The 25,761-nt window shown below is 35.1% G+C and overlaps 1 protein-coding gene across 1 annotated transcript in view; it reads left to right on the plus strand.

The window, feature by feature from the left end:
- The window catches only part of LOC150095443 (endoplasmic reticulum metallopeptidase 1-like), a 331,828-nt gene extending 307,935 nt beyond the window's left edge, over window positions 1–23,893 (plus strand). The window contains exon 14 of the mRNA XM_090410677.1: window positions 20,317–23,893. Within this exon, the coding sequence (XP_090266803.1) occupies window positions 20,317–20,484 (168 nt within the window). The 3' untranslated portion in view covers window positions 20,485–23,893. The remainder of the gene's footprint in view (window positions 1–20,316) is intronic.
- The last annotated feature ends 1,868 nt before the right edge of the window (window positions 23,894–25,761 follow it).

A 25,761-nucleotide genomic window follows, 5' to 3' on the forward strand; every position in this document is an offset into this window, starting at 1 on the left:
CTCATGAGCAAAAGATTTATTCAAGCAATGATTGGGTGGGAATCAATTTCAGAACAAATAATAACAGTTAATCTTAAAACTAAATTTGGAAGACCAAGAGTTGTTCAGTGTTATGCCCCAACTGAGAATGTATTCTTTGAAGAAAAAGAAAAGTTTTACAGTCTACTTGATAAAACCTTGATGATGATGATACATGGTAACCAGAGCATACTTCTCATGGATGACTTCAATGCTAAAGTTGGTACAAATAATGAAGGGCTGGAAAATATAATGGGCAAACATGGTTTGGAGAGTGAAATGTAAATGATGAACTGTTGGTGGAAGTGTGTGGCAAATATAACAGTAATATATTGTATTATTATAATACAGCTATATTGCCTGCTTCAGTTTAGGAGTGCCCCTTTAAGAAGATCTGTGTTAGTTTTTTTATTTCAGCGTTTAGACTATTTTGATTGGTTGAAAATTTGTGAGCATTTATGAATTGTGATAAGATGACGGATTTTTTAACAGAATATGGATGGTATGAGTGAAAATGGAGGTAGTTTCCGATGTGTGAGGGTTTGTGGTATATTTTCGTGGCTATTTTGTTGTGTGTTCTGGTTAATGTCAAGTTTAAGAAGTTGATGGATTTGTTCTGTTCGGTTTCTGTGGTGAATTTTAACCTGTTGCTGTAGCTGTTTAGGGATGTTTTTAAGGTGGTGATGTGTGTGGGATTTCCAATGCACAGAATATCGTCCACGTATCTGCCATAGAAGGTGACGCCGGGGGGAAGGGAAGGGTGGAGTAGAAGTGATTCTATATGTGCCAGGAATAATTCCGCTAGTTGTCCACTGATGTTTTGGCACATGGGGAGTCCAAAGATTTGTATGTACATGTTGTTGTTGAACTTGAAGAAGTTTGCCGAGATTACTAGTTTTATTAAGTTAATAATGTCAATGGGCGTTAGTTTAGTACGAGAGTGTAGGGTGTGGTCTTCTGTGAGTAGTGTGTGTACGATGTCTAAAGTTCTGGGGACGTCCACGTTAGTGTATAAAGAGGCCGCATCTAAAGAAGTGAGGATGTCTTCTTGGGATAGGGTTAGGTCTTTTATTTTATTGAAAAGGTCGTCCGTGTTTTTTATCATGAAGTTTGACGTTGTGGTTAGTGGTTTGAGGAGTTTCGCTACGAATTTTGATAAAGGGGCTGTGGTGGTATTTTAACTGAAGCAGGTAACTGAAGCAGGCAATATAGCTGTATTATAATAGTTTATAATGAGGAGTAACATGGGAGTTTTCCCAGAAATAATATACATAACAGTAATATAAATATAAAGGTGGCACAGTCTTCCAGTGTCGTGACGGCTATTTTCCTATCGTGTTCTAAATCTATCTTGGTTCAAGTCACTTTTATAAATAATACAACTAATTACGAAATGATCACCGATCCAAAAGTAGGGAAATTTATATTATTACTGCGCCACCCTATTCTTAGATTAGTCTATATAAATAGTAGGATCAGTTCTAAATTAAGTTAACAGTCATCTCATTAGGCCGAATTATCTATTATCATTTTTACTTGGGGTTCCCGCTAGATCCGAATTTTTGTGAACGGTGCAGTAAGAAGAAATTCAGGCAAACACAATATTTAGATTAACAAAATAAAACATTTAATATATGATATATTACAAATACATGAATTCAACTTTAAATTGAAACAACACAATCTACTTAACACAACTCGCCAAGTCTCTCATGCCAATTCGATGTACTAAACTTTCATATACAATTCACAACTTCAAAAACACATGTCTTCTTAACTCAAGTTAATATAACAAACTTCACATTTATTCAGTCTCTACAAATCTGTCAGCTCAATGTTTATATTCACAGCAGGCACTCATCTAGGTAGACAATGTTCCAAGCAAACTTATTCCGGACTTTGAGCTTCGAAGTTATATTACAGTTAATGTTAGCACAAACAAACAACTATGACTAATCTTACCAGTTACAATCTTCAATACATCAACTCACTGTGAGTACACTTATGAATTAACTTATTTACGTTAGCGGAACACACACAATAAAAATTCTCCACCGTTTAAACTGTACTACTGTTATCGCACTTCACTATTCTAAACAACAGCTATAAGGCACTGATATCCTTTCTTGTTTATTTTTCTCCAACTAATCAATATAGCCTTTTTCCCAGGGCAACATATAATTAAGTCGTAATCTTAGATTAACTGGAATTAATCAGAATTTCCCATTGAATGTCCAGTTCTTTGTTATCTGATTACGGCATCAACTCTTCCTCACAACAACAGCTGATTTCACTTATAATATTAAACTTTATGATTCACTACGTTTGGTTCACTTCCGAACACTATTCTCATGAATTTCTGCCCTAAAGAATTTATAATTTACTTCCACTTCTTTGCTTGTATGCTACCTTCCTACTGGTTCCGCAAAACTCTCTCCTCTCTCTCTTACTAATAAAATCTCAATTCTCTCTTTTCTATATACTTTCACTTCTTTTTCCCCCCCGTTCGAATGCCACGTTCTCTTCGACCCGTGTTGTTTACTCATGCGTCTCCATGACAACAAACTAAACGCAAACATTTCGCTAATGTAATACAACGCTCTACTACTACATGAGTGATTACATAACGTTAAGCTTTATACACAAATATGAATAATTAGAATATTTGCTTTTCAATAAATGCGTAGTTAATATTGCAAATATAAGTTTCTATAATATTGACATAACAATAAATAAAATAGCTTAACAATAATTAATACAGAATCTATTTACCATTAACACATTTCTTTGATTAAGCAATTAAATATTTGACATAATTGAGGTAGTTATATAATATCAATTATAATTTATGTTATTTACATTAAATAATATCTACAAATATAGTTCTTATGACGGAAAATCATGTTGGATTCTGAATCAAACAACATTTATTCTATTTTCTACATAATTAGAATCCAACACCAGCATAAGAGAATACATAAAGTAACTTGGATGTCACCAGATGGCAAAACACAGAATCAAATAGATCAAAGTATAATTAGCCAAAGGTACAGAAAAATGTTATTAGATGTCTGAAATATAAAAAAAAAAAAATGCTGATATTGGCTCAGATCATCACCTAATAATAGGATCTATGCAGTTATATATTCGAAAAAATCGTCAGGGTGGAAACATTTAATAGATGGAAATTTGATATATCTAAATTACAAAATGCTGAAGTCTGCAATGAGGTTAATATAAAGTTAAGGGAAAACATGGATAGTAATTTTGAACAAAAGGGAGTATATAAGGAATGGTCATATAGAGGCTAAATGGAAAAAAGGTAAAAAAAAAGGCTTTAATGATACAGTAGAAAATTTTTCAGGATATGCTAAAAGAAAGAAAGAAAAATGGTTATCAATGGAAACATGGAGACTAGTGGATGAAAGGGAAAAAAATAAAGCTGAAATTATGTGCAAGAAGTACTCCCAAAAAGGAAAATGAACTTAAAGACAAATATAAGATTTTAAATAAAAAGCTTAAGAGAAGTGCTAAAATAGTTAAACAGCAATGGTTTGAAGAACTGGCATCAAGAGCACAGCAAGCTGCAGACAAGTATAACAGTAGAGAGTTACACGTATTATAAGAAGACTTTCTGGAGACACCATGCAAAAGAATGTCCCAGTGAAGGATCTCAATGGAAAAATTCTAGTGTCAAACAGAAGAACAATTGGAAAGGTGGAGACAACATTTTAGTCACATTGAACAATTGCAGTGATAGAATACAAACAGAAATAAAAAGAGTAGATGAATTAAAAATTGATACCAGCCCACCATCTAAATTGAAGATAAGAAAAGCTATTAAGGGGGTGCTTAAGGGTCAAAGCTGTATAACTGAGAGGAGACCTCCACATAGCCTTTAAAGGAATGCAGAGAACCGACCAGGGCTTCTGACCTAATGTATAATCCTCACCTTCTCGTGGTGCACCCTGTTGGGTATCTACTTGGATACTGAACGGACGAGGATGGGTTGGCAATTTGGGATTTAGCCGACCAAATTGTATTCTTATTGGTTAAACCAAAATAGAATGATGGTACAACATGACAAAATTTCATGCCGGCTGGGACGTCGCCCGGTTAAACAAGGCCCCCGTTGTTTTCGCCAGGGAACCAGGGCAAACAGCGAAAAGTCCGCTACTGGAACAAATCTGAAAATAAACCCCAACTCAACATCACCAGAGTTAAAGATCAGTACTATCAATGTAAGAACCCTGAATGGCAAAGAAATGGAGCTAGCTGAGGAATTAGATAAGTACCAGATCGACATAATAGGGGTGACTGAAACAAAAAAGACCAAAACTGGTGAGATCTTTCTGAGCAATAAATACAAAATGTTATATTCAGGCAATGACAATCAAGGAAAAGAAGGAGTAGCCATAGTATTCAACACAAAATACGAGGCTAATCTTCTTGAAAGGCAGTCAGTCTCAAGTAGAGTAATGTGGGCAAATATGAGAATGGGGAACTGGACAATGAGACTTATTTGTGCCTATGGTCCCACAGAAGGTTCTACTAAGGTAGAAGTGGAGGAATTTTTTGAGGCTTTAGAAAAAGCAACTGACACAATGAAAAATTGGTCCTTGTTGGGGATCTAAATAGCAGAGTAGGAAATGATTGTGAGACATACAAAAATATTTTGGGAAAATTTGTAGAAAAGAGCAAAGCTAATAATAATGGCAAATATCTGGTGGATTTCTGCTCAGGACATGGACTGGTTATTACTAACACCATGTTCCAACATAAAAATGTGCACAAATTCACATGGAGGGAAGAGGCTAGGAATAAGAAAAGTCTCATCGACTATGTTATTGTTGATAGTGATGTTTTCTCCCTGGTGCAGGACACCAGAGTGTACAGAGGATTTGAAATTGGAAGTGATCACTATTTAGACTTGAGCAGGATAAAATTGAATTTCATATTGAAAAGAATAACATGTAAGAAAGTTTTAAAGCGAATAAAAGTTGAGCAGCTCTCAGATGTGAGCTGTAGACTAAAATACACAAAGATTATTGAAGAAAAAATGAAAGAGTTTGAGAACAGGAATCAAACCTTGGAGATTCAGTGGCAAACTCTGAAGAAAACATTGATTGATTCTGCCAGAGAGGCATGTGGTCAGGTTGTCTGTAAGGATAAAAAAAAATCAGAACTCCCTGGTGGACACAGGAAATTAAAGAGGTCGTGAAGGAAAAGAAGAAAGCATACCAAAAGTTCCTGTCAATAAGTCAGCTTGTGCTCTTAGAGAATATAGAGACAAATGCAAGAATGCTAAACACTGTAAAACTAGCTAAACAAAAGTCATTGGAGGACTTTGGCAAGAATATAGAAAATAAATATCAAGAGGGTGGCAAAATATTCTGGAGGTTGTTGAAGAAGCTTAAGAATGGAGGAAAGAGTGCTATAAAAGGAATTAGAGATGATAAAGGTGACATGGAAATGGGAGAAAAAGATATCCTTGAAATATGGAGTAATTACTTTGAAAAACTGCTAAATGAAACAAGCAGTGATGACAGCACAGTGGTAAAAAACACTGACTAGGCATGCAGTCAGGAATACATATCCATACTTGAAGTAGAAAAAGCCATCAAAGGCTTGAAATGTGGAAAGGCAGCAGGAGTAGATGATATTCGACCAGAAATGCTGAAGTATGGTGGTATAAGAGTCTTACAATGGCTGCACTGCATAGTTCAGAAAACCTCTACAGAGGGACAAATTCCCGATGATTGGAGTAGAGCTCACATAGTACCCATATATAAAAAGGGAAATAAAACTGCATGTGAGAATTACAGAGGTATTTCCCTACTGAGTGTTCCTGGCAAGATCTATGCAAGTATACTTGAGAAACGGTTGAGAAGAATTGTGGAAGAAAAACTTGGTGATGAACAAGCTGGATTCAGGCCAGATAGAGGCTGTCAGAATCAGATCTCTTTACGACAAATAGTCGAGAAAGCATGGGAATATAACAAAGATCTGTATTTAAGTTTTGTCGATCTGGAAAAGGCATATGACAAGGTGCCAAGAGAGAAGCTATTCAATACGTTGCAGTTATATGGTGTCAATGGGGCATTATATCAAGCAATACTTAGTCTTTATTTGAGTTGTAAGTCAGCAGTTAGAATTGAAGGAAGTACAGGAAGATGGTTTAATGTTAAATCTGGTGTGAGACAAGGATGTACATTATCCCTTCTGTTATTCATTATCTATATGGATCACATTATGAAGGAAAGTGGTATTAAACCTGATATCAAAATTGGAGATGTTAATGTCAGCTCTTTGCTTTATGTGGATGATGTTATACTTCTAAATAAATCCGCTACAAGTCTGCAGGATTCTCTGACTAAATTGAATAGCTGTTGTAATAGATATGGTATGAAGGTCAGCAATAAAAAGAGAAAGACAATGAAAATAGGCAGAATCATTGAAAATGTCAACTGTGTTGTGAATGGAGAACTTGTGGAACAAGTAAAGCATTTCAGCTATTTAGGCACGATTTTTACTGAAGATGGTAAATTAAATATAGAAATAGACAATAGAATCAGCAAAGCTGGTATGGTGGGAAGTCAATTGAATAAATTCATATGGAATAAGAGGGAAATTAGTTGGAACACTAAATTAGCTGTATACAAGACAGTGTTCAAACCAGTTTTAACTTATGGATCTGAGAGCTGGGTCAGAAGTAAAACACTTGACCAAAGACTAGAGACCACAGATATGAGAGTCCTGAGAAAGATTATAGGCGTCAACAGATGCCATCAATGGCAGTATCATATTAAAAACGAGGATATTAGGAAAGAACTTGACATTGTCAGCATCCAGGAATGCGTTAGCAGAGCTAATCTCAGGTGGTATGGTAACTTAAACAGAATGGGCGAGGAAAGATTAGCAAAATAAGTGTTCTCTGCCAGGTTGGCAGCAAAACGACCCAGAAGAAGACCAAGATATAAGTGGATTGATACGGTACAAAGTGCTTTAGACGATAGAAATATAAGATCTGATAATGTTGGAGTGCTGACAAGTAACAGACTGATTTGGAGGAAAATTGTAGATAGGAAATTAATAATGATGTAATTTCTTTCATGTAGTACTATCATATCCTGTACATCCCTTGAGGGTCCATGGCAGGAATTTGATGATGATTATGATGAAAAGCTATTAAAGAAATGAAAAATGAGAACGCAGTGGGACATGATGGTATCCTGGCAGAGGTTCTAAAATCTGACATGACAACAATCACAGATATGTTCTGTCCACTGTTCTAAGATATCTGGGAAAAAGAGACATCCCCTAAGTATTGGAATACAGGAATAATAGTAAAAATACCAAAGAAAGGAGATTTAGAAAATAATAATTGGAGGGACATATACCTGCTGTGTGTCATTCGCAAAATTTTCTGCAAAATTATTCTTACAAGAATCTAATATTTAGATGAGGACATGAAAAGAGAGCAGTCTGGTTTTAGGCCAAATAGATCATATATAGACCACATTAACACCTTAAGAATAATAATAATCGAACAGTATGGTGAATTTAACTCTCCTTTATATTTGTTGTTTGTGGATTATGAAAAATCTTATGTGGCATTCCACACACAATCTCTGGCAACGATTCCGTTGCCAGAGATTGTGTGTGGAATGCCACAGAGATAATAAACCTCATACAGGAAGGATGTAACAAATTCTAATGCCAGGTGCTGCATGATGGATATCTATCACCACTCTTTCAAACTGTATCTGGAGTGTGACAAGGATGTCTGCAATCTCCCTTATTATTTATATTGGTGCTAGATCAAGTTCTAGAACAGACGGTAATGATTTGAATAGGCTGGAATTGTGGGCATGGGAAAATGGGTGCCAGTTCAATGTCAGTAAATGTAAAGTCATTCACTTCGGCATTGATTAGATATCCAATGTCATATTATATTGGTGGGATTATTCTAGAAGAAACTGATGAGGCTAGGGATCTTGGAGTGTTAGTAGATAGGAAGTTGAAGTTTAGGGCCATGTGTTAAAGATTACAAATACAACTCAAAAGATAATTGCAATGCTGAAACGAACGTTCACATGTAAAGATAAGGATGTTATTTTGTCTCTTTACAAGGCCTTGATAAGACCTCACTTGGACTATTGTGATCAGGTCTGGTCTCCTGGTTTCCCCTGTGATTCTGATATATTGAAGAGAGTATAAAGGAGAGTGTTAAAAATGATGTCAGGATTGTGGAATATTGATTATGAAGACAGATTGAGAATTTGTAGACTGCAGACACTAGCAAACAGGAGAAAGAGGGGTGATATGATTACAAACTTCTGAAAGGATCATACAGGATTTCAATTGATGGAATTTTTCAATTTATGGAGGGTGAGGAAAGAACGAGAGAGCATCCTTGGAAGCTGAGAATGAAGGCTGTCAAGAAGGGCGTGAGGGCTAGATTTTTCTCTCAGAGGGTGGTGTGTGATTGGAATGGATTGCCATTGGATGTTGTGAGTGCAAGCAATGTGAATGAATTCAAGAATAATATGATAGCTGGTGTGTGTAGTATGTGGCCTCTCTTGATGAGTCTCTGACTCCCTGGAGGTCTCTCTTAATAATAATAATAATAATAACATAAAAACTCCTTGGGATTCTCCCTAGATTGCAGTGCCGGTCTCCTTTCATATTCTAATTTTTCTCTCCTTATGTTACTAGTTACTTTCCTAGCCTTAGTCATATGTTCCTCGTGCAATTGTTCTCCACCTCTCTCTTGATATGCCTTCTATTATATCTTTTTCTTCTGCCATTCCCCTTTTATTCATTTTGTCATCCATTTGACTCCAAATTGCTCTATCTTCTTCACTCGAGGTATACAATCTGTCATTGCTGTCAATAGTTTTTTTCTTAAGTATTTCCCATGCACTAATGATCCCTCTTCCTTCAAATTCTTTTATCCATTGTACTGCTGCAAGCTGGTTTCTAAGTCTATGATAGTCACCTGCCTTATAATTCCACATACCTTCCTTCTGTTTTGATACCTCCACATGCCTATTCATCCTCTAAGTCTGGTCTACATGGTCACTGTTCAACAGGGAGAAGGTATGTCATCTCAGTCACAATCAGATCCTCTGATGCGATGATCAAATCTAAAACTCTTGATCCTTGTTTTCACTCCACCACATGCTGCCTAAGACATTTGCTGCTCAAGAAATCCCCCATAATGATCACTTGCCAAACTAATTTGCCTAAACATTTCCTACTCATCACCATCTGTATTCCCTAGTCTGTAGCAACATCCCACCAAATATCTTATGTTATAAACATCTATCTCACACTATATTACTCTCAAAGCCATTAGTGTTATTTCTGCTGAGATCACACAATTCATCTCTTATCATGAGTAACACTCCACCAGCATGTTTACCTTCCCTATCCTGCCAAAATATGCTGTACCCTTTGATTTCTATTCCTATTAGAACAGCCTCCTCAGTTAACCAGGTTTCACTGATTCCAACAACCTTTGAAGAGACCGAGTCAATCAATGCCACAAACCCATTACCTTTATTTCTAATGCTCCTATCATTTGTAAAGAAAAACCAGTGTATTGCCAGTATTCTTATAGCATTATTATTCCCCTCACACTCCACCTGGCTCTGTGTACACTCCCCTCATTTCTCAAACCACCATCCCCTTGAAGGACATGTGAAGTCTATTGTCCCTGTCCCAAGACATTCACTTGCCCAGAAAACAACGATCTCTCCAAATGCATGCATCCTTCTGCATTCAAATGTAATCCATCTCTTGCATATAGCTCTTGTTTATCCTCAAACATACTCCACATATTCCAGACATCTTTTTATTCACATTCTTGCTATCATCTCATTTGTCATCACTACTCTTCTCCTCCAATTTGCATTATCACATTAAGGCAATTTGCTCACTGTCTTTCCTCAGACACATTTTTGTTTCATTATATCTAACATCAACCTCAAATCTCACACTACACAATTCATGCTGCCTCTTAGGTCATTCGTCCCAACCATTACTATCATCTCCTCTACACCTTTATCCTTCTTCATTGCCATTGCCACATTCTCTATTGTTCCACTCTGCTCTGCACACCCCAAATCATCAAATCTCCATACATGACACTCCGAATAGATTCATTCATCCTTCCATCACTGGCAATCCCTGACTCATACAGCTTGCAGTCTCTCATTTCCCTTTCACCTCCCTCTATCCCTTGCTTCCACACTCTTTTGGTTTTCTGCAACCTTGCTCTGATATCGCTTTCTTACATCTGCTCTCATTCTTCTCATACTAACCAACCTCTATGTCCTCCCAAAATCTTCATTCACCCTCCTCAACTCAATCTTCATTCCTTCCATCTCTTTTCTCGGTAGCTCTGTTTTTCTCTCCACACATTCTGCTTTCAATTTGCATTCACGTGCGCGCACACACACACACACACACACACACACTATCATGACCATCAGACAGACCATCTCTGCTAAACTGCCCAAGGCTAAATCTATATATATGTCGCAGGGAAATGATGAAAATAAGGATTTGATCAAATCCCTAAGGGATATGATCAATTCACGGAAGATGTTAAAATAACAACTCTGTGGGGTGATTTCCCTGAAGAAAGTAAGTGATTTGATCTTAACTGTTTTAGTGAAAAGATGAAATAATATTGTTTAGATATTAAAAGTATTTATTAAAGATGAAATAATATTGTTTACATATTAAAAGTATTTATTTAGTAAACCATGCATTATTAAATGTAGAATAGTTAATACAACAATAGTCATTTAAGCTGATATTTTTAGTGAAATTTTAAACATTTTTCGTGGATACAAGCTCCCCTCTGGCGTCCATGCCGGCCAAACATTTCAAACTATACAGCATTTTATCTCTTCCTCCGTGGCCAATTGACCAATGGGTTTCCCGAAGTATGTGGTAAAAATTTTCCGTTGGTACTATTTTGACAATTGGATCGAATTCAGACTTTCTCTTCAAAATCAAAGATTTTTTAGTACCTACTTCCATAACATCGTATTTTTTTCCATAATAGTACTGTTTATGTGTCCGTTGCAGTTTAAGTAGTGGTGCTAATTTAAATTGTTCAATGATTGTGACAGCTTCTATCCTTTCACGAGTCCACAAAGGTTTTTCTTCTTCATGCCGCTTGTTCAAAAACATCCTGACAGTTTCATTGAACTGTTCTTCAGATACAAATTCGGTCAGAGTTTGATTTTTTTCTATATCTGAACTCATTTTTCTACGGTAAGTACTTGATAAAACTCGAAATATAGAAAACAATAATAAAAATGCACGCAACCTTCCTCGCGTAATGTTTGGCCGGCACGAACGCCAGAGGGGAGCTTGTATCCACGAAAAATGTTTAAAATTTCACTAAAAATATCCTTTTTGTTTTTAAAAATATCAGCTTAAATGACTATTGTTGTATTAACTATTCTACATTTAATAATGCATGGTTTTACTAAATAAATACTTTTAATATCTAAACAATATTATTTCATCTTTTCACTAAAACAGTTAAGGGATTTGATCAAATCACTTACTTTCTTCAGGGAAAAATCACCCCACAGAGTTGTTACTTTAACATCTTCCGTGAATTGATCAAATCCCTATTTTCATCATTTCCCTGCGACATATACATCTAACATTCTCTCTACCCTCCAACACACTGCTGGCATCCACAAACTGAAAACCACCTGTTTTCGAAGCACTATCTCCCCCCTCCACTAAATCCTGAGATCGAGACATGTCTCTCAGTGCCTCCCACTGCTTACATTTCATGCACACATATTCCTGTCTCACGCCTGTCATATTTTAAACAGTGAGATATGCATATACTGCATGCATAGCAAGCTACAAAATCATCAACTATGCTACGAATAATATAGTCTTTAAATGGTGGGGGGGGGGGTTGGTGTAGGGTAGTGCAATAACTGGCGTCTGCCATATTGAATACAATTGATGCACGTGGAGGCGATACTGAGATGATAAAATCCTAACAAAATACCACATAGTTATAACAAAAAAAATCATCATTTCGAATAGTGCAAACTGAAACACCACTATTGTGGTGTTTCAGTTTGCGATGAAGTTTTTATATGTGGACTCACTATTGTAATATTTTGTTATTCTTAAATTTATGTATTTTCTTATTGTTTATTATTAACCTTATGTATTCACTTGCTGTCGCTGCTTCAATTCTAGGCTGCCATTTTTAACAATAATGATCAAATTAAGGAAGACAAAGGGATTGCCCTTGGGCAGCGCCATTTCCTTTGTTTATTTCCTGGTACTAATTCCTTTTCGGATTTAGAGAAAATTGATATTATGCTGCGCCACCCTAAATCTTAAACCAGAGAATAACTCAAAATCGGGGAATTCACACTCAGAATAGTTCACTATTATATAACTCCTAGATAATTTCGTTAAGTACTTAATTCATAAAACAACCAAATTTCAATTGCAGTCATAGCCACCTTTATGTTTACCTCCCACCTTAGTTCTATTTTTATGAGTGGTGCAATAGGAATGAATTCAGGCAAGTCATTAGATTAACATAAAAGAAAGACATTAAATTATCAAATCAAGTAGTTTACAGGTACTATCAAATACTGGCATAGAATCGAAACTATCTTGAGAATAAGCTTAATTAAATGATGTAACCTCTCTCTTAACTTTTTACAACATAAATCTAGATTAGCGCTTTGATTAGTGACTAAACATTCACTCAGTAACCAACATTCCTAAAGATTATGGAAATAACAGACTGGGAGCAGTTTATGGTAAAAAACATATTCTTACACAATCCTTTTACCTAGAACACGAAGTTCCCCTTTCTCACTTTGCATAAGCCCTAGAGTCCTTTCGTTAATGGAACATGAATAACTTAAAGTTCTTTGCGCGAACAATGAAAATCTCTTTTAGCACAATTACATAACAGATCAAAAGTTTACTTTACCAGGAACTGTGGAATTACTTAGCCTTCTCTACACTTGTCTCGGTAGTACTACCTCCGTCTCACCGACCATGCTTCTATTTGATGTCATCTAAAAGGAATCGACTGGTGGACTCGGACATGACTCGCCTCCTTCGAAGTAAATAGCTCTGGCTCGCCGCTATCAGGTTAAGTGACTTGTCGATCTGCGCTGTGCCTTCTGCAGGATCAGGATCAGTGCTCGCTGAAATACTGCTTGACCAATGGGCTACCTAGAGACCTCTCCGTGTGTTCCTACGATCTCCTAGGGATCTCCCGAACTTGATGACCAGTCGAACAGGGGTGAAAAGCCGGCACCACCATGCTTTATATATCATTGATGCGATGTTTGCCTTCCTACGTCACGTTCTTTCTCCTTTGCTCACGGCACCTCACTTCTCCCTTGCACCTAGTGCCGCCGTCTCCCCTAGCAGGCTCCATGGGAAACTTCCGCTCACAATTCCTCTCTGATGCACATGTTTTGTTTCAGGCCTTCACTTCTTAATCCAATTATCTTATTCTCTTCATGACACTAATATTTATACAAAGTTCACATAGTTTTAACTTCTAGAAACTTGACAATGAATAATTATAACATATTGTATAGAGAATATTACTTAAATTACAAACGTTGTTGGTAGTTTACAATCAGTCACATATTTTCTGATATACAAATATTAGCTCCGGGAATGTTGTTGCTTTTAATTCTGAATGAAAAATTTATGGATTAAATTTTCTTTCATTCAGAATTTAAGACTATCCTGTAGTCAGAGGTTAGTTATTTTCTTCCATGTAGTATTTCTTCTACATAAATGACCATAATATCTCTCAATCTCATTGTCCTGTCTTATTTCTGCCTGACCTTCATTGTCCAGGTCTGCAGATTTAACTTTCATTTTAATCCATCTTTATTGACTTTAATTTTTTTATTAATACAGTATAGCATGTTGTCCCAAGTGTGGTCTATCTTAACATCAGTTAAATGTCAAGTTTAACTTTTGCGCTGACTGATACATCTCTGGAGAGAAATTGTGAAATTTAATATTTTAAAAAATGCTATTTTTTTTCTTTTTATCAATAAATTCTAAATGTGGTTCCTGTCATTTGTTGGGTATAGTTGTATTAATAAAACATAATAAAACTATTTAGTAAATCTTTGATTTATTATTATTATTAAGAAAGATCTCTAGCATACCTTTTCTTGAATTTATTAACACTACCAGCACTGACTACCCCTAATGGCAGTCCATTTCCAATCATACACCACTCTGTGAGGGAAAAATCTAGCTCTCACCCCCCCTTGATTGCATTCATTCTCAGCTTCCATGGATGCTCTATTGTTCTTTCCCCTCCTTTCATAAAATGAAAAATTCCATCTGTTAGTATCCTGTATGACCATTTAAAATTTTTGTAAGTCTCAATCATGTTGTCCCACTTTCTCCCATTTGCTAGTGTCTTCAGTCTACAGATTCTCAGTCTGTCTTCATAATCTGCATTCCGCAATCCCTCATATCCTCTTCATCATGAAACTAGGAGCCCTCTCCATTTATTATTTTTACATGTCAACATTCATTTCAGCATTACAATTATCCTCTGGAGTTCTATTTGTAATCTTTGCTGTATGGCTCTTGAACCTCACCTTCCAATCACTAAAACTCCAAGGTCCCTAGCCTAGTAGTAGATATCTCATCACGCTCAAGTGCAGAACTTTGCATTTACTAACATTGAATTCAACAACCATTTTCACATGTCCACAATTACAGCATGTTCAAATCATTCTGTATGGGTAATCAGACAGGGTAATCAGGAAAACTGCATATCAGCTGCATTCCTGATTACCCTGTCTGTTTTTGCATCATCAGCAAATAGGTGTATGTCTCAATGTCATTAATGTAAAAAACAATGGTCCAATCAGTATTATGTACTGATCCTTGTGTACACTACTGCTCACTTTAAATCTTGCAGACTCACATCCCCCATGTATCACTTTTTGATATATGTCAGTCAGCCATCCTCTTATTCACTTAATATTTTATAATCCAATCCTATATTCTCCAATTTATATGACAGGCTTCCAAGTATATCCTGTCAAAAGCCTTAGCAAAGTCCAAAAGTAGTATGCAATGGGATTATTATGCTTCATCCTAATTTTCAGTATTATTTCTGATTTTAATATTGGTTACTATATCAGTAAATTGTTATATTCTGCATATGACAATATACTTTTAATTCTGAATTGTAAAGTCTGAAATCTGTAAAAATTATCTTTTATGTGATATCTCTGATTGTTTTTATAATTTGTTTGGCGATTTGGGTTAATATGATGCCAATTCCTTTTAAATTTTGCTTAAACACATGCAGACACAATCACCATCCTCTAATATTAAATTTCTAAGCATAGCTTTAGAAATGGAGATTTTTTTTATTTTATTGAAAAGGTTTTTATTAGCATCTTCCATTGAAGTAAATGGAATCATAAGGCACCAAAAGAGAAGACTTATTAACTTGCAGTTATTTATAGTTGTTATTCAGATAATAATAACAGCAAGCTAATTAAACTTATCTGTCAAAAAAAAAAAAAAAAAAATCTTTCAATTGAAGCAGTTTGCATTTTACACATACAGACTAGTTTTTCAAGCCAGTAAGGTGTTTAATAAGCAGGACACTGGTCTCATGCTGGGAAACAAAAAATTTCATCCATCTAGACTTCCACTAACATTAATGTCACTGTTGGATATGACCCCATAGGGCAGGGGTGTCAAACTGGTGGGCTGCATGCGGCCCCAAAAGCAATTTCTTGCGGCCTACCATGCCTCAAGGAAAGATGGGGGGAAAAAGGACTGTTGCTTTTTATAATAAAACAGAAATGCTGTATATACTCGAATATAACTTACCCTCACATATCACTTGCGCCCCTGATTTTACTTTACGAAAAAATAAATTCAAAAGTTTTGCATATATGTCGCACATGAAAATAAAGTTTAACCACTTTCAAGTCGGGGCGATAACTCGCTCCCTGCGGTAAACAACATGCCTTCCCCCAAATGCCGCTATATTGCTGATGTAAAGAAAACAAGTACTGTAGTTTTATTGTACCACTGAATAAAGTACAGAGACATTTGGTGTCTGTGTAATATATTTCTTTAGTGCAATTAGAGACAACTGGGATAAACATGGCACTAACTAATGAATCACGTCTCCTCCAACATTAACCATGCTGTTTAGACTCGAGGAAAACCATATGTTGCACCAGCAAACACAGTATCTAACTAAAAACTATTGTTTTCAGTTATGTGTGTGTGTGTGTGAGTGCACTCACTAACTCAAACGCAAAGCAATAATAAAATTAATTTCGGTGTAATTTGGTTTAAATGCCATCTATTGTAAATATTAATAAAAAAAATTCAGCTAATGCCTTTTATTCCCATAATATAAATATAATAAAAATATTCTTTATTTTTTATTTTTTAGTTGTCATAATCATTATACTATTATTTTATATCTTGTAATAACTTAGAATAAATAAAATTTTTGTTATTTATTTTCCAATTTATTTATACTCATTCTTTCACTTCCCTTCAATTCTAATTAGTGAAGGTGCCCACTTGAGATACACTTTTATAGCGAATGGCCTGCAGTACCAATTGAGTTTAATACTCCTACCATAGAGTGTTAGCTGGAGAATAGGTATTCTACCCACTCTGCTAAACAAGCCATCATAAATTACAAACTGTGAAATCCAATACATTTCATCCTGTAAAGCACCACTAAATTATAATTGCCCTTATCTAACTGACATTTGGTGTTTCATTTACATTTTTATGAAAAGAAAGTTAATGAAAAATTAGTTGATTTCATCTAATAAAATTCATGCATGCCTGGTGTGGCTATTACAGTTTGTAGTCCAGATACTTTTTTGTTTCATTTTTTTCTTGTCTCATCATTTATCATTCATTTCTTTTTGTTTTTTATAATTTGATTCTTAATTGTTTGGTCCTGGTGTTTTATTCAGATTGTATCAAAAATGTTAGTAATATCTGTCAGGGATACAATTTTGTTGAGCCAAATTAAAGCTTGCAAATATAAACAGGGACATCATCATCAAAATTCCTGATATATAGCCTCAAGGGGTGTACAGGATATGATAGTACTACATGAAAAATTTACATCATTACGAACTTCTTATCTACAATTTTCCTCCAAATCAGTCTGTTTCCTGTCAAGACCCCAACATTATCAGATCTTATATTTCTATCTTCTAAGGCACTTTTTACTGTATCGATTTACCTATATCATGGTCTTCCTCTGGGTCTTTTTCCTGCCAACCTGGCAGAGAACACAGACATTGTCATGCAATTTGAAGAAAAGAAGCTTAACTTCTTTAGATTAGTCATAACAGATCCTTTCAATAATTTTTAATTGTCTTAATTATTATATTTAGTTACTATTTTTCTAATGAATTAAATATTATCTAATAAAGAGAGATCCTTACAGTTGAAGAAAAAGAGACTAAGCCAGAATCAAATATTCAATAATTTGGGTTGAAGGGATGATAGGATTTTTTACCTTAAATTAAAATGCACACACAACACTACTGCTTATATTCCTTACAGGCTTGTTGACTGTAATAGTTGTTTGCATACTTTTTAGCATCATATATGATACTGTCACTGAAAGGATCGTTGTTAATATTCTTAACATGCTATATTAATGCTGCACATATGAGGGTTGAGTTGGTGTCCACAAAGTTGTGTTTTGCTGTAGATATAGTGTAGTATATGTTCCTGAACGAATGGCTTCTAGAAGCCAGCCTTCTAATAAGAACGGCTTCACTTGCATCACCACCTCTACAGATCAGAGCAATGAAAGAAGCCGCAGGCTTCCACGCAGGTGGAACTTTAGGACCCGGGTCGAGCCCGCTTCCTCTACTGATCAGAGCAACAAAAGAACGGTCTTCTGGAGGTGAGGCCTGCTGTTTCTCCCAAGAAAGTGTCATGAGGGGGTATTTGGGATGGTCATGAGGGGGTACTTCGGATCATCCACTCATTTCAAACAAGATGTTCTTAATGTTAACTGCTTAATGTAGCACCATGGTATTAGTCTTCAGAACAAGACCAAAGCATATAACTATTATGTCTAATACTTATTTCTTTTGAAAAACATGTGAATCTATGGCATTATTAATATCACTTTAAATCATAATAAATGTGTGTATACATAAATATAGACACGTTAGGTGCAATCAGAAAGTATGGTGAATGCAGCCCCGGTACTCGATCTGTAACAGGCTGAGAGGAGTCGTATGATCTGATATCTGTCAGTCAGACATGTGATGAATGTCAAGTTGATCTGTTTGCTTACTTAGTTGTAAATACAGTTTTTGTGTACCTGTGGTTTGCATCATTGTCATGAAAATGAAAAGAATGATCGTGTGACTTCAGATCAGAACTTTTTCCAAAACATCATAATGGGAGATAAATTTCGGATGTGCAGTTATGATGCTGAGACCAAGATTCAGGGTTTACAATGGAAAACACTTAACTCCTTGGCCAAAGAAGGTATGCTAGTCAAAATCCTGTTGATTCTACATGATTACAGTCAAATCTAAATATTATAAAGAAACACTGGAATGTTTTCAGAAAGATGTGCATAAAAAAAAAAAAAGACCATAAAAGTGGTCGAATGGTTTCACGCGTTGCATCATAACAATGCTCCATTCTGCACATATTTTCTTATTCGACAGTTCTTATTGGACCAAAAAAAAATTACTATGTACTCTCATCTGCCATATTCGCCAGATTTAGCACCCTGTGACTTTTGGCTCTTTCCAAAGTTGAAATCGACAATGAAGAGAAAGCATTTTGCATTAGTACAAGAAATTGAAACAGCCATAACAATATGCCTAAAGAAAGATGACTTCCATGAACTGTTTGAGAAAGTGGCTAGAATGTTGGGATAAGTGTGTAGCAAGCCAAGAGACTACTTTGAAAGACATTAATTTATATTTGTATATAGATTAATAATAGGATAGATTAGGATACCACATGGAATTCTAATCTGTAAACTACAACATATGGGAATGAATATAGGGTTGGTGAGATGGATAGGTGGGTGGTTGATGGAGAGATATTAGAGAGTAGTTTATTCAGGAGTAGAGTCCAAAAGATGGCCTGTGACTAGTGGTGTGCTGCAGGGTTCTGTTCTTGGACCACTGCTGTTTAATTTGTTCATTAACGATATAGGGAAGGATCTAAGAGGAACAGTTCATTTGTTTGCTGATGATGCAAAGTTAGGTAGGGCAATAGTGAATGCAGAAGATGTCAAAATCTTGCAGGAAGACTTGGATAGATTGGAGTTCTGGGCTAAGGAGAATGGATGTCAATTTAATGTGACAAAATGTAAGGCTATGCATTTTGGGGTGAAAAGATTAGCAGCAGTATACCACATTGGTGGAACTGTACTGAAGAGATTGATGAGGCCAGGGACTTGTCAGTGTTGGTGGATAGGAAGATGAAGTTTAGGGGGCACATTGCAAAAGTGGCTAAATCAGCTCATCAACTCACTTGGTTGTTGAAAAATACTTTGACGAGCACTGAGCCTTGATAAGACCTCATCTCGATTACTGTGCCCAGATTTGGTCACCTGGGTTTCTTCTTGATGGGGAGGAGGTGGAGAGGATCCAGAGGCGTGTGACCAAGATGATAGCAGGTCTGTGGAATGAACCTTATGAGAACAGGTTGAGGATTTGTGGGTTGCAGAAATTGAATGATAGGCAGAAAAGTGGAGATATGATTGAGACATTCAAATTGCTGAAGGGTTTCTATAGGATTAATTCAGAGAATATTTTTGAGATCAGGACTGGTGGTGGGAGAACTAGGGGACACCTATGGAAGCTGGGCAAGAGTGTGGTTAGCAAGGGTGTTAGAGCTGGGTGAGTGTAAATGAGTGGAATAAGCTGCCAGAGTCTGTTGTGGGTACTATGACGGTGAGTGAGTTCAAGGCAAGGTGTGATAGATACTGTGAGAATGCCGTATAGTTGTGTGGACATGTTTAGGGCCTCCCTCGATGAGTCTAAGGACTTCCTGGAGTCACCCGTAATAATAAACTTTCTGGAATTCTAACATTCACCATACTTTTTGATCACCCTTCGTGTGTGTGTGTGTGTGTGTGTGTGTGTGTGTGTGTGTGTGTGTGTGTGTGTGTGTGTGTGTGTGTGTACATGTATGTATGTATGCCTAATTCATGTAATAATTATATGTTATGATTTCTTTATTTAGATACATGAATATTATTCCAGTCATTATCTTCTCAACATAGCTTTTATTGTACATCATCTTCATGGTCATGACTCGTTATCTGATGAATTTGCAGATTTTTTGAAGAGAATTCCTGCTTGGGCTCATATTACTCCCTGGACTTCTACATATGACTTATTTAGTTTTTAAACAGAATAGAAGTATAGTTATAGTATAATCACTCATATAATTCTCCATGAATCCATCTAATTGCCAAAAAAAATCATTCATGTTAAGCATCTATGTATTATAATTTTTTCAGTAATATTAGTACAGCTAGCTTTAGTGGTTTTAAGATTTTTTACCTTATTAAAAGTATTTTTGTGTTTTTAAAAGGGACCAGAGAGAGAGAATCATTTAATTACTACCTTAATTTGATATGATCAGTAATATAATCAAGTGGATAGTTATATTATTGTTATAAATTTCTTTGAAATTGTATATCAGTTTATTTTCTTTTTTGTGTTGACAATAACACTACCCTTATACTATATATAGTGGTGGTTACTATATACTACCATTGATGACTGTAGTTCATAGTCTGTCAAATTGAATTATAATTAAATTTTAAAATCACCTGCCAGTGTTATATTTCCTTTGTTATTAAGCAATAGTAATAATTCAGTGATCATCTTGTTAATTCCAAGAGCTAGAGAAAATATTTTTGTATTCTAAAATATATGATTACTTATTGAATTCTGTATGCATTATCTTCAATTTACTTAATTTATTTTCAAAACAAAATATGTTATCTAATTTAGTTAATTAAATATTCCTTTTAACTGTAGTTATGTGTTATCTTTATTTATTTATTTTATAACTAATTGCAGTATTGCTAAAACTTTCCATGGCACTTTATAAGAACAGTTTGACTGTTACTATCTTAAACAAAAGGCTAACATTTTTGTTGTTGCCATTGTTGTTTTGTATTAATATTTATACTCATTTAATTTATCTGTTTTTTTTTCTCATTCTTAAAAAATATTAAAAAAAACTTTGTATACTTCCTGTTTGCACTGAAATAACTTGTCATTTGTTGCAGTCAGAATGCAAAGTAAGAGATATTATAGTTCTTAAATACAAATTGCATTACTACTAAAAGTTAAAATAGACTCCCAAAGGGAGTAGTTCACTGCAGTTCAAAATTTTTTTTTTTTTTTTTTGAAAATGATACACAACCAGTCTCTACTTCATACCATTGCTGAGATTGTTGTGTGTTTTGTGTAGTCATTTTTGATAAGTTACAGGATTAAAATCCTAGGTTTGGTCCAGGATAATATACATTTTGTTAAATATTTTATCTAAATGTTTATATATTTTAATGTTGTTTGATTTTTGCATTCATTTATTTGTTATACAAAAAACGTTTTTTTAAAACAAATAAATTTTAAAAAGTGCAATAAATTTTCATAAAAATAAAAGATAACAAATATCTAATATCATGTTATACCAATTTTGCCTTTTGAATATGTGAACTCGAATATAACTCTACTCACGTATAACTTGCACTCACGTATAACTTTACGAAAAAAGGAAATTAAATATAAATAAATAAAATAATAAAATGAAATAAAAAAAAAAAGAAAATAAACACGTTCACGTTGATGCAATAGTAACTCACTCGCCATGTTAAACTACATGCCCTCACCAACAACTACTATACTGAAGGCGCAAGAAAAACAAGTAATTTAATTGTATCACTGAATAAGGTACAGAGACATTTGCAGTCATAGTGCAATTAGAGACAACTGGGATAAAAACAGCACTAACTAATGAATCACGTGTCTACTCCCACAAACTATGCTGTATAGACTCAAGCAAAACTGTATGTTGTACTGCCAAACACAGTATCTGACTAAAAACTATTGTCCAATTTTGAAATACATGAAATAAGTGTTTGTTCGATTGCATTTGAAATTATCGATGTCATTAAGACAGATCACAAAGGCTAACTTCAAATGAACTTCTACCACCGAATTGAACCAACATGCCATATAATGTGTGCGTGTGAGTCCACCTGCCAGCCCAATGTAGAAGTGGCATGCATACAAGCAGCAATAAAATTCAATCAAAGAGTTGAAACTTTGTCAGTTGAACCCTCCCACATGACACAGAAGCGCTACATGAATGGTACTTGTCGGAATGACAAACGGACAAAACAACATGCCGATGTGAACGTGTTAAAACTAAGAAATATATAATGAATGTTGTTATGGCAATTTTGCAGTCAACGATATTCAGTTGAAAAGAATCAGTAATTCAACTCAACAATATTTTGTTAATATCACACCAATCATATGTGCGTCTTCATGGTTGCTCTATCTCAACCGGCCTACCATTGCTGTCCATTTCGCACTCTGCTTTCACTTCTCATTAGTCATTCATGAAGGATTGTTTATTATGTATCTCAAGTCTTGTAAATTACCGGTGATTTTTGCTTGAAATATGAAGAAACATTAAAGCTACAGTGCTGGTTTTAAACTCAAAGTTATGATAAACTCAAAGATCTTATGATTTCGAAATGATAAAAGGACAAGCAGGAATGAAACTGTATTATAAGTTAATTACAGAAGCAGTGTCACTAACGATCCTAATATATCGTGGTGAAGGGGAGCAACCGATTGCATAAATAACTTTGATGATTAAAATTTAAATGCATTCATTTTATAAATAATGTGAGCAATTATAAATTATACTGAATACTGAGGATTTAATTATAAACGTCGATTTAGTTTTTGCCTGAAAAACTTTAATTTCCAGAAATCCCCGCATATATCTCGCACCATGATTTTTGAACTTTAATTTTGGGGGTGGGGAAAGTGCAAGTTATATTTGAGTAAATACGGTATGTTTTAAGCTATTGGTTTTTATCAGAGACAAGGCAGAAACCTTATGAATACCATGTAAGCTCTTGTTATAAATCAGTAATAAATCACAAATACTGAAGACCAGAGCCAAAAGCTTTTAACCTTGCCTTGAAAATTATTAAGATATATTCATTGTTTTTTTATAGCCAAGTTGAAACAGTGTTTGCATTTTGAGAAGTGAAATGTCATGTATGGCAATTCATACTGAAGGGTTTATTTTTGTAGGCTATCAATCGCTTTAAAAACTTTTAAAACGTTTCAAAATGCATATCAGTATTAGTACAGTGGATGGGCTGAAGGTTAGGTAATCGGGAAAACCTCAATCTAGCAACTAAATATGGACCTTCTTCAGGCATCTAATAGGCAGGAAAGTGGTTTCACACTAAGCAACTGTCTACTACATAAAAAAATATTCACAACCATCAAACCCACAGCATGTTGGTCAGAGAACTAGTCATTCCATCTTCTCAGTCAACCAGGCTGGCATTTGCATATAACAATGAATATGTATTATTTTTTTCTTTTAGTAATTTTAAGATTGAAGTCTTTTTATCTATTTCTTTAGTGTATATAAAATAAATTTTGTTTAGTAGATATTCAACTTTTTTTTTTATGTATATCATTGGTTACTAACTAATAATCATTATTCAAATCAAATGAAATTAAATAAAAATTAATGATTGTATACTTCATTCAGTGTGCCTGTCTTTTTAGTAAATGAAACCGTAATGCTGGTGTCAATTATTTAATGCCTGAAGAGACTGCAATCATTAAGCTAGTATGTAATAGGAGTCCTGTAGGTCTCACACCACTGATATATTTCAGTTTTTTTACAGTTGCCACTCAGAGTGAAATTCTAATTTTCTGTATTAGTTATTTCAGTAGTCTCTTGTGCAAAAAAACTTGTTTTTTGCACAAAAGCTTAAATTGTTTTTGGAAATCACCTGAGCAGTGAAGAATTTTGAAGCTTTATGCAAAATCTACACTTTGCAACCTGATGAAGCATCAGGTTGCGAAGTGTAGATTTTATTGAGATTTCAGACTTTATTGAGACTGAAATATGAGAAACATCATATTGAACAATTCTGAATTTTTTTTTCCCCAAAATGATATAAAAAAGAAAGTATCTGATTATTTTATGAAAGGGACAATTACTGTAGTTTCCTATACAATGCTTGATTTATTTCTGATGACTGTAATGGATGGAAATAAGAATGAAAATTATAGTTTCATGAAAAGCAATATTCAGCACCAGTATATTGAATACTGGTGAATGTGATGGGTACAGTATTTTCAGGGTGGATAGAGAAGATAGAACGGGGGAGGAGTACTGTTGATGATAGCTGATGAGTTGCACCCAAAGAAAGTAGTATATCAAGATGATAGACGTGAATGATAGTACATTTGAGGTGTTCTGATGTGAAATAGTGACCAACGCAACCAATTATACAGTTGATTGCTGCTATAGGCTAGGGGATTATAGGGGGTGATATTGAATTCATGCATCAGCAAATTAGTGCAATGAGTGCAGGGTTAGTGATTATTATGGGGGATTTTAATTATGGTGATGTCAGTTGGAAGGAGGAAATATCACATGGCAAAAAAGAAATGGAATTCACACATCATCTACGCGAATAATTACTTGAAACAGCACATAACTGAAGGGACACGTGGTGTGAGAATGTTGGACCTGGTCATTGGTTCAGAGGATATATACATAAGTAAGGTGTCCTCATTACCTCCAATTGGATCATGTGGTATTGACTTGGGAGGTTGCAAAGTTTGTGGATTTTTCTACTCATGGGATAAAATCAGCGGATATCTGAGGAAAGCAATATCAGATTGTGTCCCTATGGTCAGGAAGACAAAAAAGGTAGACGTTAGATGTATGAGTAGTAGTATCAAGCTTGATCTGCAAAAAAAGAAAATGTTATGGAGAATTTACAAGAAGAAAGGCGATCAGTACACCCATGAGCAGTACAAGGCTCAAGCTAGGAAGGTTACCAGCAAAAGCTAAATCAGATAATGAGAAGACCTTAGCCAAGGAGATCAAGGGTAAATCCCAAAGAGTTCTTCTGCTATGTGGCCAGTAAAAGGAAGAATGACTTCGGAAGGATAACCTTAGTGGGTACTGATGGTATCGAGGTGACCAATTCAGATGTAATAGAGTACTGAGTTATCACTTTTCAAAAGTCTATCACCCAAGTAAGAATATCTCTGTACATGTAGCAATAACTAATGTGAGAATTGAAGTTAAGAAATCAGAGATACTTAGTATATTGCAAAATTTAAATGCAAACATTGCTGTAGGTTTAGATGGAATATCAGCTCGGGTGTTGCTTGAATGTGCAAAGGAATTGTCAACGCCTCTTACTTGGTTATTTAACTTAAGTTTGAACTCTGGTATGGTCCCTAGGGAGTGGAAGGAAGACAAAGTAGTTCCTTTGCATAAAGTGGCTCTAAAACTGTGGTAGTTAATTACAGACCAATCACCATCTCTGGAGTGGTGGTAAAATTATTGGAAAAGTTGGTTAAAGACAAAATTCAAGAATGGGTGGAT

The sequence above is a fragment of the Typopeltis vanoorti genome, chromosome 20 (genome assembly GCF_054136105.1).
Source record: "Typopeltis vanoorti isolate ZY-2024b chromosome 20, IOZ_Tvanoo_1.0, whole genome shotgun sequence".
Taxonomy (NCBI): Eukaryota; Metazoa; Arthropoda; class Arachnida; order Uropygi; family Thelyphonidae; genus Typopeltis; species Typopeltis vanoorti.